The sequence below is a fragment of the Carassius auratus genome, unplaced genomic scaffold, assembly GCF_003368295.1.
Source record: "Carassius auratus strain Wakin unplaced genomic scaffold, ASM336829v1 scaf_tig00214714_1_2670353, whole genome shotgun sequence".
Taxonomy (NCBI): Eukaryota; Metazoa; Chordata; class Actinopteri; order Cypriniformes; family Cyprinidae; genus Carassius; species Carassius auratus.
The window spans coordinates 1,278,725-1,294,276 of record NW_020527778.1 but is presented as its reverse complement, the minus strand read 5'-3'; the positions used below and the strand labels follow the sequence as shown (position 1 = coordinate 1,294,276).

The 15,552-nt window shown below is 36.4% G+C and overlaps 3 protein-coding genes across 3 annotated transcripts; 2 read left to right on the top strand and 1 right to left on the bottom strand.

Moving 5' to 3' along the window:
• Window positions 1–571: 571 nt before the first annotated feature.
• Window positions 572–4,048, top strand: LOC113092765 (potassium voltage-gated channel subfamily C member 1-like). Its single transcript, XM_026258497.1, has 3 exons — window positions 572–695; window positions 1,304–1,851; window positions 2,092–4,048. The coding sequence occupies exons 2-3, from the start codon at window positions 1,360–1,362 to the stop codon at window positions 2,878–2,880; spliced, it is 1,281 nt and encodes a 426-aa protein (XP_026114282.1). The 5' UTR covers window positions 572–695; window positions 1,304–1,359; the 3' UTR covers window positions 2,881–4,048.
• Window positions 4,049–4,950: 902 nt separating this feature from the next.
• Window positions 4,951–7,946, top strand: LOC113092764 (potassium voltage-gated channel subfamily C member 1). The gene is made up of 3 exons (XM_026258496.1): window positions 4,951–5,200; window positions 5,895–6,442; window positions 6,704–7,946. Exons 2-3 carry the CDS (start codon window positions 5,951–5,953, stop codon window positions 7,490–7,492), a joined length of 1,281 nt encoding a protein of 426 aa, XP_026114281.1. The 5' UTR covers window positions 4,951–5,200; window positions 5,895–5,950; the 3' UTR covers window positions 7,493–7,946.
• Window positions 7,947–9,954: 2,008 nt separating this feature from the next.
• On the bottom strand, window positions 9,955–15,155 carry ccr10 (chemokine (C-C motif) receptor 10). The gene is made up of 2 exons (XM_026258498.1): window positions 14,824–15,155; window positions 9,955–11,623 (listed from the first exon to the last, which is right to left on the bottom strand). Exon 2 carries the CDS (start codon window positions 11,619–11,621, stop codon window positions 10,359–10,361), a length of 1,263 nt encoding a protein of 420 aa, XP_026114283.1. The 5' UTR covers window positions 11,622–11,623; window positions 14,824–15,155; the 3' UTR covers window positions 9,955–10,358.
• Window positions 15,156–15,552: the final 397 nt, after the last annotated feature.

Below are 15,552 nucleotides of genomic sequence, written 5' to 3'. Positions count from 1 at the left end.
TTTGCGCCACCTACTGGTTCTCCAGCAGATTTGAACAGCAGATTCACAGGCTGAAAATGAATTTATGGATCCATGTTTTTGTGTGTGCGTGCGGATTGACATCATGCACAAATGTTTTTAGTGACGTTAAATGGGAAGGTGATATTCTCGGGCTGTTTCTGTTTAAGCCGTTGAATCAAAGTTCTGCAGACACAATCACAAGTTCACAATCATGACCCCACACCCCGTTTTTATAGCATCAAATAACTAGTTAAAAGCAAACTTGTTAGGAAAAACGAACACTTTCGTATACATCTGCATGATAAGAACTACTTAAAAATGAGGCAAACAATCCTTGGAAAACATTTATTTGAAGTGTAATTTGATTATTTAGAGGGCAGGGTTTATGCTCCTCCTGCACACTTGGTTCAGACAAAATAATGTTTACAGGAAGTTCATTCCAGAACATGTGGCTTTCATCAGATGGACAGAAGAAAAAATTATTTGGTGAATGGCGGCTTGTCAGCTGGGATTGTAAAAAAAAAAAAAAACAAAAAAAAAAAACACATTCCACAGAAAAGTTTGAGTCAGAGCTGCACAACTCCAAGCTAGAACCTACACGGAGAGAACTTTCTAAGAACTTTGCAAGAAATTATAAAAGTAATATTCTGTTTAAAAAGCCAGGGATTATATTTCCGTGTGAAGAGATCCCAAAGGTCAGTTTTATCTTTTATATAGTTCTTGATTTGTTTTTTAATTTCTTGTAGTCGTAATCGGGCAATTTATTTTCTATTGGGAAAAATACAAAGAGGCTTTTATATATGGTCCAATATATAAAACTTATTCATATTGCTAAATTATTATTATTTTAGATTTTTTTATGTTTTTCTTTTTTATGTTTTCTCTCGGATTATTAATTTCTGTTTGTAATGGCAATATATCATTTTTTTAAAAAAAATCTCAATATTTTTTTTGATGGCTGTTATTTGAAATGGCTTAAAGAGTTTTTTTGTTGTTGTTTTTTTCAGTCAGAGGCACCATTTGTTATCTATATTTATTAAACCAAACAGTCTTTTTTGATAAGCAGAAAATGTTTAATTGAAGAATATTGTAAGAAAAATCGGGTTTTGCATCTAACATATTCTCCACAAAAAATTGAGAATAATATTTAAGTATTTATGCACATGGACCAGTATGTATTGCTAAAAGATTATAATACATTTAAAACTTTGGTGATTTCAGTTTTATTTTTGAATGATTCATGCAAACAATTTTTTTTAACTAGTTTTTTTAACTTAATGATGAGCTTTTCATTGAATTGCAGAAAAACAGCTATAAAACATCTGCAGGATACCAACACTGAGCTCTTTGTCTTCTACCATGAGTTCTGTGAGAGTTTCCCCAATGAAAGCCTGTGATGGCAGTAGTGAAAAAATAGTAATAAAGGTCGGTGGGGTTAAATATGAGACCCACACAAGCACCCTAATGGCGCTTCCAGGGTCCCGTCTTGCCAATCTGGTGGACACTAACAAGCCTCCCTCAGAGCTATTTTTTGATCGCAACCCTGAAGTCTTCGGCCATGTGCTGCAGTACTACAGAAGCGGGAAGCTGCACTGCCCCACCAACTTTTGTGGGCTACTGCTGGAGGAGGAGTTCGCTTTCTGGGGTGTTAGTGGCACAGATGTGGAGCCCTGCTGCTGGGCGACATTTCGACAGAACAAAGAAACTGTAGAGGCTTTGGCTCAGATTGAACCTTCAGTGATGGAGAAAGAGGAGGGACCAGGTCAAAACCACCAATCCAGAAACTCCAGAGCTTGGATGCAGAAGATATGGGCTCTCTTTGACAATCCATATTCATCCTTCACCGCCAAAGTAAGTGAGGTCATGGTTGTGCAATTCGCTCAGAATTTTACATTACACTAACAACGCTTGTCAAGCTAGCATTCAAAGACTGTTGTGACAAATGTTGCTTTAATACTTGTAGTTAGTTATACCTCAATTAAAATGGCATTCTCAGTGCATGATGCACAACCCTAAAATGAATGGTGCTTGCTATTGCTGTTTTCCAAATGGTTGGTTCTTTGCTAATTCTCCGTGTTTCTGTTTCTCCAGGTCATTGCGATCATATCTCTGTTCTTCATCCTGCTCTCTTTCACCGCATTCTCTCTGCAAACAGAACCCAATAGATATCTTTCCCCCTTTTATATTTTACGGACAGGCAACTCAACTGGAAAGTGTATGGGGACCCCTCTTGTAGATTCTCTGGACGTGGTGGAGTTAGTGTGTTCGGTGTGGTTTGTGTTTGAGTTTGTGATGCGTGTAGTCAGCTGTCCAAGCAAACCACGCTTCTTCATGAACGTTATGAACATCGTCGACCTGCTGGCCCTGTTCCCGTGGTTCTCGCGGTGCTGCTCCAGTATGTACTGCTGGAAGGCGATGAGCTTTCTGCATGTAATGCGATGCATACGTGTCTTTCGCATCTTCAAGCTGATGCAGCATGTGTTCGGCGTGAGAGTGCTCAACCACGCACTTCGCGCCAGTGCAACATCTCTCTGCACGCTGCCTCTTGTCTTCTTAATCTGCACGCTCATCTTTGGTACCATGTTTTTTTTAACAGAATTTGAAAATGAAAATGCGTACTTCAGTGATATTTCCTCTTGTTTTTGGTGGGCAGTGGTGACTCTGACCACTGTGGGTTATGGAGACGTGCTTCCTATATCAGGGCCAGGGAAGTTGGTAGGCTCTCTCTGTGCAATGGTTGGGGTTCTGCTCATCATCCTGCCTCTACCCATAATCATCAACAACTTCATCAAGTTCAGCTCCCTGCTCAAGACAAAGTACTCAATGCCCAGAACGAAGGAGAAGCATATTGTAGATACAGCCCCCTCATCCTCTGCTTAGAGCTGCTAAAACTAAAGTAAAAACAGCAGGTATCAAGGAAACAATCAAGTTATATTCTAGGCCTATGATATATGTGACCCTAGAACACCAAACCAGTTTTAAGTTGCTGGGATATATTTTTATCAATGGCATTTTTTATGCCAGAAATCATGTTCTATGAAGATATTTTGTAAATTCCCTACTGTTAATATATAAAAATTTCATTTTTGATTAGTAATATGCATTGCTAAGAATTCATCTAAACAACTTTAAAGATGTTTTTTTCAGTATTTAGGTTTTCTTGCACCCTCAGATTCCAGATTTTCGAATAGTTGTATCTCAGCCAAATATTGTCTGATCCTAACAAGCCATACATCAATGGAAAGCTTATCTATTAATCTTAATTAATATTATCTATCTATTATCACAGTCAGTTTTGAAAAATTGACACTTAAGATTAGTTTTGTGGTCACATTTATGTCTTTGACTGCATTTTGTGTGTCTCTTACAGTCTTAAACTGGAGGAAAAACACGTCATTTAGATTTTTTGGTTTAAAAGTTCATTTTGATCAACGTAACCATAGTGTTAAAATACAATCAAAACACCAGATAGAAATTTTTTAGGGGTCAGGGAAAATTCAAACAATTCTGGCTTGATGCACAAAACCATATTCAGTTATTAAGAATTGTGGGATTCCTCTGCAACCCACTGTTTGGTTCTGAGTGGGGTTTTCACTGAGCTGAAACCAAATTTGATTGTAAGGTATCTAAATTCCCTATGATCTAAAATCCCTTATTTTTAGTAATATTTAAATATTAACTGGATTTGTAACCATTATTAACCCTAAACATATAATCTGAATATTCACTGCATTACAGTGAAAATTTACACAAATATAATCACACTGCATCACTGTGTAATCACATGTTTTAGGATTAGTGATTTATAACAAAAAAGCGTGAAAGATTTGATCCAGATGCAGCTGTTTGGATGAATGAATTTTCAATGAGAACCTGACATTTTGGCACCACATTTGAACGGTTGTTTTTTATACTCTAGACTTTTTTGTATTTGAATATGTATCTTTCATACAAGATCTGTTGCAGTTTATACCTTGTTGGTGTTTTTGCATGTGTACACTAAATTGTATTGTGTGTTTGTGCTTTTATTAAATCCATTTCAACTTTTTTTCTACTTAGTTATATTTTTATATAGATTTTAATGATGTAGTCACAAACAACTTCATCACAAATGTCTTGTATACAGCTGAAAGCTAAAAAAATCAGCCTTGTCCAAATACCCACACTTGCAATCTTTGTGTGTCAAACTTTTCATTACCTGATGGAACACACTTAGTATTTAGAGTTTACATAGATTTATTTAAACTTTATATATATATCTGTGTGTGTGTGTGTGTGTGTGTGTGTTTAATTTGTCTTTTTATTATTGTATGCATTTATTATTCGTCACTTATTTTGTTTATCTTTAGTTTTGTAAATTATTACATGGCTTCATATAGATTTGACCACAAGGTGGCGCGAACATGCTACTATAAAGACCTAGATATTGTTAAAGAGAACATCTCGGTTACCTATGTACCATGGTTCCCTGAATAGGGAACGAGATGCTGCGGTCCTGGCCGTGCCATACCTTGATAGCATTCTTCTTCTTCAGTCATGAAATCTGAGCGAAATGGCGCGCGGCACCCAGGTATATGATGCATGCGCATGTGTAGGGTGGTGCCATGCGCTGTTTGGCCAATAGGATTGGCGGGATGGTATAGGGCTTCAGACATTCGTCACGCCGAAGGTGTTCCCATAGTGGTGACGTCACTGCAGCATCTCGTTCCCTATTCAGGGAACCATGGTTACATACGTAACCGAGATGTTTTATAGCATCAAATAACTAGTTAAAAGCAAACTCGTTAAGAAAAACGAACACTTTCGTGTGCATCTGCATGATAAGAACTACTTAAAAATGTGGGAAGCTATCTTTGGAAAACATTTATTTGAAGTGTAATTTGATTATTTAGTTTGTCTCACGTCCCATTAGATTACAGAGGGCGGGGTTTATGATCTATACTGAGACGCTATGGCTCGTCCTGCACAGACATGTTGACAGGAAGTTCATTCCAGAACATGTGGCTTCAATGTTGAATGTTGGCTTGTCTGCTGGGACTGTTACAAAACACATTCCACAGAAAAGTTTGAGTCAGAGCTGCACAACTCCAAGTTAGAACCTAAACGGAGAGAACTTTCTAAGAACTTTGCAAGAAATTATAACAGTAATATTCCGTTTACAAAGACAGGGATTATTTTTCCGTGTGAAGAGATACCAAAGGTCAGTTTTATCTTTTATATAGTTCTTGATTTGTTTTTTAATTTCTTGTAGTCGTAATTTATTTTCTATTGGGAAAAAATAAAAACAGGCTTACTTAATATTGCTAAATTATTATTTTATCATCTTATTGTCTTCTTTATGTGTTCTCTTGGATTATTAATTTCTGTTTGTAATGGCGATATATCATTTAAAAAGAATTCTCAATATTTTTAGATGCCTGTTATTTGAAATGGCTTAAAGGCTTTTTTTTTTCAGTCAGAGGCACCATTTTTATCTGGATTTATTAAACCAAACAGTTTTTTTTAAAAGCAGAAAATGTTTAATTTAAGAATAATGTAAGAAAAATCTGTTTTTTTTTTTTTTTGCATCTAACATATTCTCCACAATAAACTGAGAATAATATTGAACTATTTATGCACATGCACCAGTATGTATTGCTAAAAGATTATAATACATTGAAAACTTTGGTGATTTCAGTTTTATTTTTGAATGATTCATGCAAAAAAAAAAAAAAAATTTAACTAGTTTCTTTGAAATAGATGTTTTGATTTTGTAAATGTTTAATGTAACAATATTTGTAATGTATATTGACATTTTTAAGTCCCTTTTGTGGTGCTAAATTAATACATATTAATGTAGGATTTACATTAAATACTGATGATAACTTAATGATGAGCTTTTCATTGAATTGCAGAAAAACAGCTATAAAACATCTGCAGGATACCAACACTGAGCTCTTTGTCTTCTACCATGAGTTCTGTGAGAGTTTCCCCAATGAAAGCCTGTGATGGCAGTAGTGAAAAAATAGTAATAAATGTCGGTGGGGTTAAATATGAGACCCACACAAGCACCCTAATGGCCCTTCCAGGGTCCCGTCTGGCCAATCTGGTGGACACTAACAAGCCTCCCTCAGAGCTATTTTTTGATCGCAACCCTGAAGTCTTCGGCCATGTGCTGCAGTACTACAGAAGCGGGAAGCTGCACTGCCCCACCAACTTTTGTGGGCTACTGCTGGAGGAGGAGTTCGCTTTCTGGGGTGTTAGTGGCACAGATGTGGAGCCCTGCTGCTGGGCGACATTTCGACAGAACAAAGATACTGTAGAGGCTTTGGCTCAGATTGAACCTTCAGTGATGGAGAAAGAGGAGGGACCAGGTCAAAACCACCAATCCAGAAACTCCAGAGCTTGGATGCAGAAGATATGGGCCCTCTTTGACCATCCATATTCATCCTTCACTGCCAAAGTAAGTGAGGTCATGGTTGTGCAAATCGCTCAGAATAAAAAAAAAAATTGTCTTAATTTTACATTACACTAACAACGCTTGTCAAGCTAGCATTCAAAGACTGTTGTGACAAATGTTGCTTTAATACTTGTAGTTAGTTATACCTCAATTAAAATGGCATTCTCAGTGCATGATGCACAACCCTAAAATGAATGGTGCTTGCTATTGCTGTTTTCCAAATGGTTGGTTCTTTACTCATTCTCTGTGTTTCTGTTTCTCCAGGTCATTGCGATCATATCTCTGTTCTTCATCCTGCTCTCTTTCACCGCATTCTCTCTGCAAACAGAACCCAATAGATATCTTTCCCCCTTTTACATTTTACGGACAGGCAACTCAACTGGAAAGTGTATGGGGACCCTTCTTGTAGATTCTCTGGACGTGGTGGAGTTAGTGTGTTCGGTGTGGTTTGTGTTTGAGTTTGTGATGCGTGTAGTCAGCTGTCCAAGCAAACCACGCTTCTTCATGAACGTTATGAACATCGTCGACCTGCTGGCCCTGTTCCCGTGGTTCTCGCGGTGCTGCTCCAGTATGTACTGCTGGAAGGCGATGAGCTTTCTGCATGTAATGCGATGCATACGTGTCTTTCGCATCTTCAAGCTGATGCAGCATGTGTTCGGCGTGAGAGTGCTCAACCACGCACTTCGCGCCAGTGCAACATCTCTCTGCACGCTGCCTCTTGTCTTCTTAATCTGCACGCTCATCTTTGGTACCATGTTTTTTTTAACAGAATTTGAAAATGAAAATGCGTACTTCAGTGATATTTCCTCTTGTTTTTGGTGGGCAGTGGTCACTCTGACCACTGTGGGTTATGGAGACGTGCTTCCTATATCAGGTCCAGGGAAGTTGGTAGGCTCTCTCTGTGCAATGGTTGGGGTTCTGCTCATCATCCTGCCTCTACCCATAATCATCAACAACTTCATCAAGTTCAGCTCCCTGCTCAAGACAAAGTACTCAATGCCCAGAACGAAGGAGAAGCATATTGTAGATACAGCCCCCTCATCCTCTGCTTAGAGCTGCTAAAACTAAAGTAAAAACAGCAGGTATCAAGGAAACAATCAAGTTATATTCTAGGCCTATGATATATGTGACCCTAGAACACCAAACCAGTTTTAAGTTGCTGGGATATATTTTTATCAATAGAATAAAAAAAAAAATAATAATTTGCTTTATCAGACAGAAATCTGTGGGCCCAGTTGTCCTTTAGGATTAGTAACTGAAAACAAAAATGCGTGAAAGATTTGATCCAGATGCAGCTGTTTGGATGAATGAATTTTCAATGAGAATCTGACATTTTGGCACCACATTTGAACGGTTGTTTTTTATACTCTACACTTGTTTGTATTTGAATATGTATCTTTCATACAAGATCTGTTGCAGTTTATACCTTGTTAGTGTTTTTGCATGTGTACACTAAATTGTATTGTGTGTTTGTGCTTTTATTAAATCCATTTCAACTTTTTTTCTACTTAGTTATATTTTTATATAGATTTTAATGATGTAGTCACAAACAACTTCATCACAAATGTCTTGTATACAGCTGAAAGCTAAAAAAATCAGCATTGTCCTAATACCCACACTTGCAATCTTTGTGTGTCAAACTTTTCATTACCTGATGGAACACACTTAGTATTTAGAGTTTACATAGATTTATTTAAATTTTATATATATATATATGTGTGTGTGTGTGTGTGTTTAATTTGTCTTTTTATTATTGTATGCATTTATTATTCGTCACTTATTTTGTTTATCCTTAGTTTTGTAAATTATTACATGGCTTCATATAGATTTGACCACAAGGTGGCGCGAACATGCTACTATAAAGACCTAGATATTGTTAAAGGGTTAGTTCACCCAAAAATCAAATTATGTCATTAACCTGTTAGCCTGAACCCCGACGCCCTCGTCCTGAACGCCTTTCAACTTGCATGTGTCAGTGTTTATGATTAGATTAAATGAAACGGGACAAATTTAATCTTGACAATCTATCTATCATTATAAATATCTAAGCCTCAAGCATCGACGACAGATCGCCGTTTTTCAATGGAAAGCTTATAAAGACTGTATTTGCTACATTTGTGTAAGCAGTACACATAAAAACATAAGCAATGAAAACGCTGTACATACCAGATCCGTCGTAATAACGAGTCATAAACACATCCACAGCTGTAAATCCCGGTTTAGTTAGAAAGGTAAGGGTCCACTGAACGACATCTCATGGAGCACGTTTAGTCCAATGAAGCAATAACGTTGTAATATGGATCATAATTCCTTTGTTTACGTTTCAGTTCTTCAGCAACAGAACTGTTTGCGTCTGTTATGGAATAACTCAAGGTCAGAAACTGCGTCTTGGTAGTAAAAAAACTGCATGGTTTTGCAGCGTACAGTGTCACAAACAGAATGAGACCATCCATTCAAAAAAAGAATGAATGAAAGATATAAATATATATAATATATTTGAAATATAATATATTTGATTTATGGCGCTCCCTCGTGACGTGCTCTGACGCACCTGTCAGCTGATGGAGGCGGAACTTATAGCGATCGCCTTTTTCTTTGTTTGATTTATTTATTTTATTCAACAGTTTTTATACATGTGAGAGTGTGTTTTATTTTCAATATGATTGTATCTGCATGATTACCATCTGTTTGAGTGCAAATCAGCCCAAATCAGCTCGCTATTACTGTATGATCACGGCTATCCAAGTGAATGCGTCTTTATGAATAGAGAGAGTGGATTATTTACTATTTGGCGCATTTGTGTTATTACCATCTGTATAAATGGCCATCAGCACATCAGCACTTATTTCATTATAAGAGAATGAGTCAATGTTCATTATCTGGCTCGGCTCGGTGTTCATCTTCAGTTCTCTCTTCATAGTAGTTCAGTCAGTGTACTGTTTGAGTAAATTAATTACTCCGGGATATTGGTTTGTTTGAACTCAGAGGGAGTGTCAGACACATTAAACAAGTTAACAGCTTAGGTCATTTGTGGATTAATGCGTATCGGAGACGCGAACCGTTTAAAACGATTCAGTTCGATTTGGTGAAATGGTTCAAAAAGATCTGGTTACATCGAATGATTCGTTCATGAACCGGATATCACAAACTGCTTTGTTTTGAAATCTCTCACAACAGACACAGAAGAGAAGACAATGCCGAATAAAGTTGTAGTTTTTGTTATTTTTTTTACCAAAATGTACTTTTGGTGCTTCAAAAAATTCTGTCTGACCCTCTGATGTCACATGGACAACTTTGATAATTTTTTCTTAAACCTCTGTACATGGACATTATACCGTACACACAGTTTCAGTGGAGGGACTGAGAGCTCTCGGACTAAATAAAAAAAATCTGAAACTGGGGTTGAGTAATTTTGCTATTTGGGTGAACTAACCCTTTAATGTTTTCCAAAGTGTAGCATATTAATAAGACAAAGTAAGTTCTGAAAGTTCCATATATTCCATTATGAAATTATTAAAAAAGTTAATTGATATCAGTAGTACTGGATTCAGGTAAAAATAATTTAGATTAAAGCAGAGAATAACACACATACAACAAGTGTTTATTTTAATGGTCAAATCTGCACATTTATTTACAGCCACAACAAAAAAAAATTAGTACAAAATTATATTCTACCTTCAGGTAAATCCGAAACACTCCTTTTAAAAAAGTTTCGTCTAACATAGTGATCTAAAATACAGAAAATAACATTTCTAAAAAGCATATTACGAGGCTCAGTAAGATTTTATTTATGTTGTTGATTGTACATGAAGCTAAGAAAAAAAGAAAGAAAAAGATCTAAAAGCTTTTATTGTACATGCAACTCTGTCTCGTTTCACCAACACGTGATTAATTGCAGATCCTCTGATGTGCAGCTAAATCATTGATGACACCAGCTTATAAACGAATTCATTTTACCAGATGTAGGTGTTGGAAAAATGAATGTTTCAGCTGTGTTTGCAGCAGGTGTGTTCGGGTCAGGTGTTTTCTTGGCGGACAGGTAAGTAGATGGGACGGGTGAAAGTATGGTTGGTGCTGGAGACGATGGTGTAATGGAGCTTCCGTTGTCATGCTGAAGTGTTATATGGGACACACACGCGCACACACACCCAGTGTCCGTCAACAGCCTGATAATGTCATTTCTGAATCTGACGCCAACAAGTGCATAGAGCAAAGGGTTCAGGCAGCACCTCACGTAGGCCAGATTGCGTGTTATGTTTTCCTGAAGCTGGAACTTGTTCCAGTCTTCGCAGCGTTGCGGAGTGGGTGTGAATATTTTAATCAGAAGCACCACAGTGTAAGGAAGCTGGAACAGGAGGAAGAGAAGCACCAAAAGTGCCATCAGACGCAAAGTCCTCTGTCTACGCCAACAGTTGCCACCGGAACGGATCAAGACGCGTCCGATCGCGCCGTAACACACCACCATCGCCACGCAAGGGATGCAGAATCCAGCAATCTTTGCCATCTGGGCCCACAGCTTCCATTTACTCACTTCATCACCCCAAACTTTCATATCACACAAGAGGACGTCCGAACCCATGTCGTTGTCCACGGAGCTGAAGCGTAGGTCTGGCAGGCTCAGGAAGACGGAAGTTACTGCGACTCCAAGCGCAGACATTGTGCTGTAAAACAGCGTCCCAGAACTCCTCTTACGCACGGTCCTGGTGCGAACCACCACCAGATAGCGATCAACACTGATGCAAGCCAACAACAGCAGACCTCCATAGGTGTTGATGGCATACATACCACGGTTTAGCTTGCACAGCCCCTCTCCGTACTCCCAGCTACCGACCAGCATCTCTCCCGTCTGTAGAGGAAGAGTCAGCAGGAGCAGCATGTCGGACAGAGCCAGGTAAAACAGGAAGACGTCGGTCATGCAGCGTAGACGTAGACGGCGGTACCGTGCGAAGGTGGCAATGACCAGCCCGTTTCCAATTACACCTAAGAAGAAGACGACGAGGAAGACCATGGTCTGGACAACAGTAATGGCAAGCTCGTGCTCTTTGCTGGCGACACACAGCTCAGCGACTTCAGTGACGTTGGCATCCGTGAAAGATTCAATATCAGAGTAATTGAGCTCATTATAATTAGTGGAGATTAAAAGTGAAGTTAAATCTTCTGTAGTTGAATTAACGCTATCCATACCTGTAAAACATGACGAAAAGTTCATCAGGTTGTCATATTTGATACATGAATTTATAAGGCTTCTAAAGGATCAACATGCATTTTAATTAATAGATTTAGCAAGTAAAAGGCTTGTATAATTGATCTTAATTCATCTTACGTTTTGGCCATATAAATAGCCTAACAACTGAACCAAACTGGATATTTTTGCTTAGTAAAACTTATGTTTTCCCATATTCTTCTCAATCTACTCTTTCATAATGGGTCATAAATGCCTAGATGTATCAAATATGGTATAAAACACACATATGTATTTTTTTATTTTGTGTAAAGGTGCAATAAACATTCCGTTTTAAAACAAAACAATTAAAGTCAATGATGTTGTTGTTACAGTTTTCCACCACTAGGGGCTCTTGAACGTCTGGTTTCATGTGAACTCTAATCTCTGGACTGAAAATGTCAAGATAAGGTTTAGAGTATAGTAAAAACGCCAAAGTGAAAACGATGGTTTAATTAAACATTACTAATTTTCATGCTTTTTTATTAACCAGTTTGGCTTAGTTAGACTAAATGAGTCATGTCAGTCATAATTTCACATGTGGAATTTAATGAAGGCAGAAATGAGCTGTTTCCTTGCGTATGATTGAAGTAGCAAAAAAAACAAAAACAAAAAAAAACAACAACAACAACACTTTTATTCGCTTGGTAAGGGTTGCAACTTAAATTGAATGTATTATATCAAGCAGATACACTCTTAAAAATAAAGGTGCTTCATGCCATAGAAGAACCCATGTTGTCTAAATGATTATATGAGGAACCATTAACATCTGAAGAACCTTTCAGTTTCACAAAATATTATTTGTGGCTAAACAAGGTTCTTCAGATTATTAAAAGGTAAGAAAGAGATGGTTCTTTAAAGAACCTATGACTGAAAAATTGTTTTCTCCATCGCTTGGAGAACCTTTTGAAGCACCTTTATTTTTAAGAGTGTAATGCTGAAAAATAAGATATTTGTTCAATTATTGTGGATTTTTATTTTTAAAAAAAACAACTAGGTTATTCCTAAACACATCTTTTGCATCTCAGTGCAGCTTTTCTGTAATAATTTTTGCATTTATGTGAATTTGATTTATGCATTCTTTTAGTACAAATCATACACAAAAAATAGTTTCACTGGGGATTCACTGGGGGTTTGCATTGTTTGACTGGTTGCCAGTTGTTGATTTCGTTTTCAAGTAATAAAAGCCTTATATCTTGTGGTGTCAGAATGAGTTTCTTTCTCTTAAAATGATGCGTTAGTTGATATTTTCTAATCCTGGTCGTGTCTCATTCAGTCCTGTGGTTTTTTTAAAGTGAGTGATCTTTCTCTTAGGAAAGTTGTGGACGTATAGCTTATAGTTTAATGCAACAAGCAGCATGTATGCATATATTGGAAGGTGCTATATATTTTTTTATTTTGTATTATTGGGTTCGTGATTAACAATCCTGTCCTGTCAAACAAACAAATTAAATTAAATTAAATTAATAAAATTAGATATCTAATAGTGGCCGAGTAGCATACATTATGTAACTAAAGATTTTACAAAAAAAAAAAAAAAAAATGCATAATCCTGCAAGAAAAAAATAAGATCGGAAAGTCGCGTGACACAATTACAACAAACACAGTAGACTAACTAAAGTAACTCTCGCCACAGTGCTGCCAGCTCCGTCTCAGGTGAGTTTTGTGTTGAATGAGAGCACAAATATCAGTTAAAAGATCTTTAAATAACGTCTGGGATGAAATTGTACTCATTCCACTACTCATTGCGTGCCACAACCAGACAGTCGTTGGCGTGAATCTGACTTTCAGCTCGTGCTTTTAGTCAGCATCGCGTGCCATCGCGCTTTCATGAGGAACGAACCCCTTTTTTAAGCAGAAGTGAAGCTATAAGAGCAGAGTTAAGGGTATTTGTTTTTGTTATGCATTTGTGCAGAAAACAGGCTCACGTTCTTGTGTCTGAATATGAGGAGGAAGAGAAAGCCGATTCAACTTAGGACTGGATCTTATGAGTCTGCATCAGAAACAACCGTAAGCTTTTAAACACTTACTAAATTAAAACAATTTTAGATAACGTTATAATACAACGAAAATTATTTTAATAAGAAATTCCATTAATTAATACATTTTTCACTGTTTCATGCTAAACTTTTTTTTTAACTCTTAGTGGTGAGTAGGCTTTTGAAGGTGTTGATACTGATAAGCGATAGAGGTTTGTCATATGTTTTAATGCTTTGGCATCGTTTTAATGCATTATTTATGCAGACAAACATATTTAATATGAACTTTTATCAGTTTCAGACAGATTTACAATTGTCATAAAATGTTTTTTTTAATATACTTTCTCTGTATTTATTGCTCTGTAATTAAAGTTATCAACCCTTTAATGAGCACGGTAAAGAGTGGGTGCAATTGTTACCTTAAAGTGGTATTTTCACCTGATTTAACCCTTAAAATGTGGGTTCGTTGGTTCAGTGATGAAAAATTATATTTTTGACTTTAATAATTAATTTAGACATTACTTTTTTGTTAACATGTATACATGAATAAAATACATGCATAAAATATATACATGAACAATGTGTTTATTTATAATTTTGTTTTTATTAATGATAGTATATAGTCTACACTGATATCTTATAATTTATATTACATATAGCTTAGTTTATATTAGAAAAAAGCTTTTTTCACAAAGAAAAAAATAAATAAATAAATAATACTTTTAATGAAAGATCGGTGAGGTGTTAAGCCTGAAAATGTGGAAAAATCATAAATACTCGATGCAGATATATATATATATATATATATATATATATATATATATATATATATATATATATATATATATATATATATATATATATAAAAATTGTCACTAAAAGTTTTTGTTTGCAATGAAAACACTATAAAACATTATATGATGTCTGCAAAAATAAAATTGTATTTTAGGGTAATTCACAGATATCAAGGTAGAATTGAAAGCATTTTTATCGCAAATTCGATCTTGAATACGTGAAATCTATCTATCTATCTATCTATCTATCTATCTATCTATCTATCTATCTATCTATCTATCTATCTATCTATCTATCTATCTGTTAAACCTGGGGTGTGTGGGCATCTGTAACCCTGGCAAGTTTCAAATTTAATAATAGGTGTGCAGGACTAACCAGCTTTGACTCACCTCTGAGTGTAGGTCTTCAGGATCTCTGCTGTTATGAGTTTTGTCTGTAAATCAAGACCTCAGTGGTTTCTCTGAACGCCTTCGCTGTTTGGGGGCCAGTGTCACACTGAGAAAAAACACTGCCCGGCACCCTATTTTGGCTTTCACGTCTTTGTTTGGCTGACTTTGCATTGCCCCACATTTCACACCAAAACACATAAAGCATAAAAAAACCTGATAAACATCTCAGGAGGAGGCGTGTTCAAGAGTGGCTAGTGTTTTCTTGATATAGCACTCTGAGATGGTGTTGCATTAAAAAACAGAATATCCGAGAGACACAAGCATGTGAGCAATGGTGAAATCGAATGGTTATTAACACACACATCTCTTATCATTTCTTGTCATCGCTGTGCACATTGCACGTGTCATTGCATTACATTAACATGACTTCAAAAACATTTTTCACTTCAGCAATTTGAACTTATCTCTGTATTTTGCAACATTAAATACTGCAATAAGAAGATTTTAAAGCATTTGCTCAGCTCAGAGTTAATTTTAACATTAATTAATTAGGAATTATTTATTCAATGCCTTGTAGCACAATATATATATATATAAAATTATATTTTTAAATAAATTTCTCCATGCTATTTGGTGTTTTATGTAAGGCTGTTTAACGATGATATTCGCCAGTATGTTTGACAGCAGTTCATTGTGAGTAAAATGTATTTTAAATCTGAAATTAAACAT

Bases quoted from the DNA above. Each gene is read 5' to 3' on its own strand.
- ccr10 (XM_026258498.1), bottom strand. From the start codon at position 11,621: ATGGATAGCGTTAATTCAACTACAGAAGATTTAACTTCACTTTTAATC.
- LOC113092765 (XM_026258497.1), top strand. From the start codon at position 1,360: ATGAGTTCTGTGAGAGTTTCCCCAATGAAAGCCTGTGATGGCAGTAGT. The intron at 1,852-2,091 runs GTAAGTGAGGTC...CTGTTTCTCCAG, and splicing joins ATTCATCCTTCACCGCCAAA to GTCATTGCGATCATATCTCT.
- LOC113092764 (XM_026258496.1), top strand. From the start codon at position 5,951: ATGAGTTCTGTGAGAGTTTCCCCAATGAAAGCCTGTGATGGCAGTAGT. The intron at 6,443-6,703 runs GTAAGTGAGGTC...CTGTTTCTCCAG, and splicing joins ATTCATCCTTCACTGCCAAA to GTCATTGCGATCATATCTCT.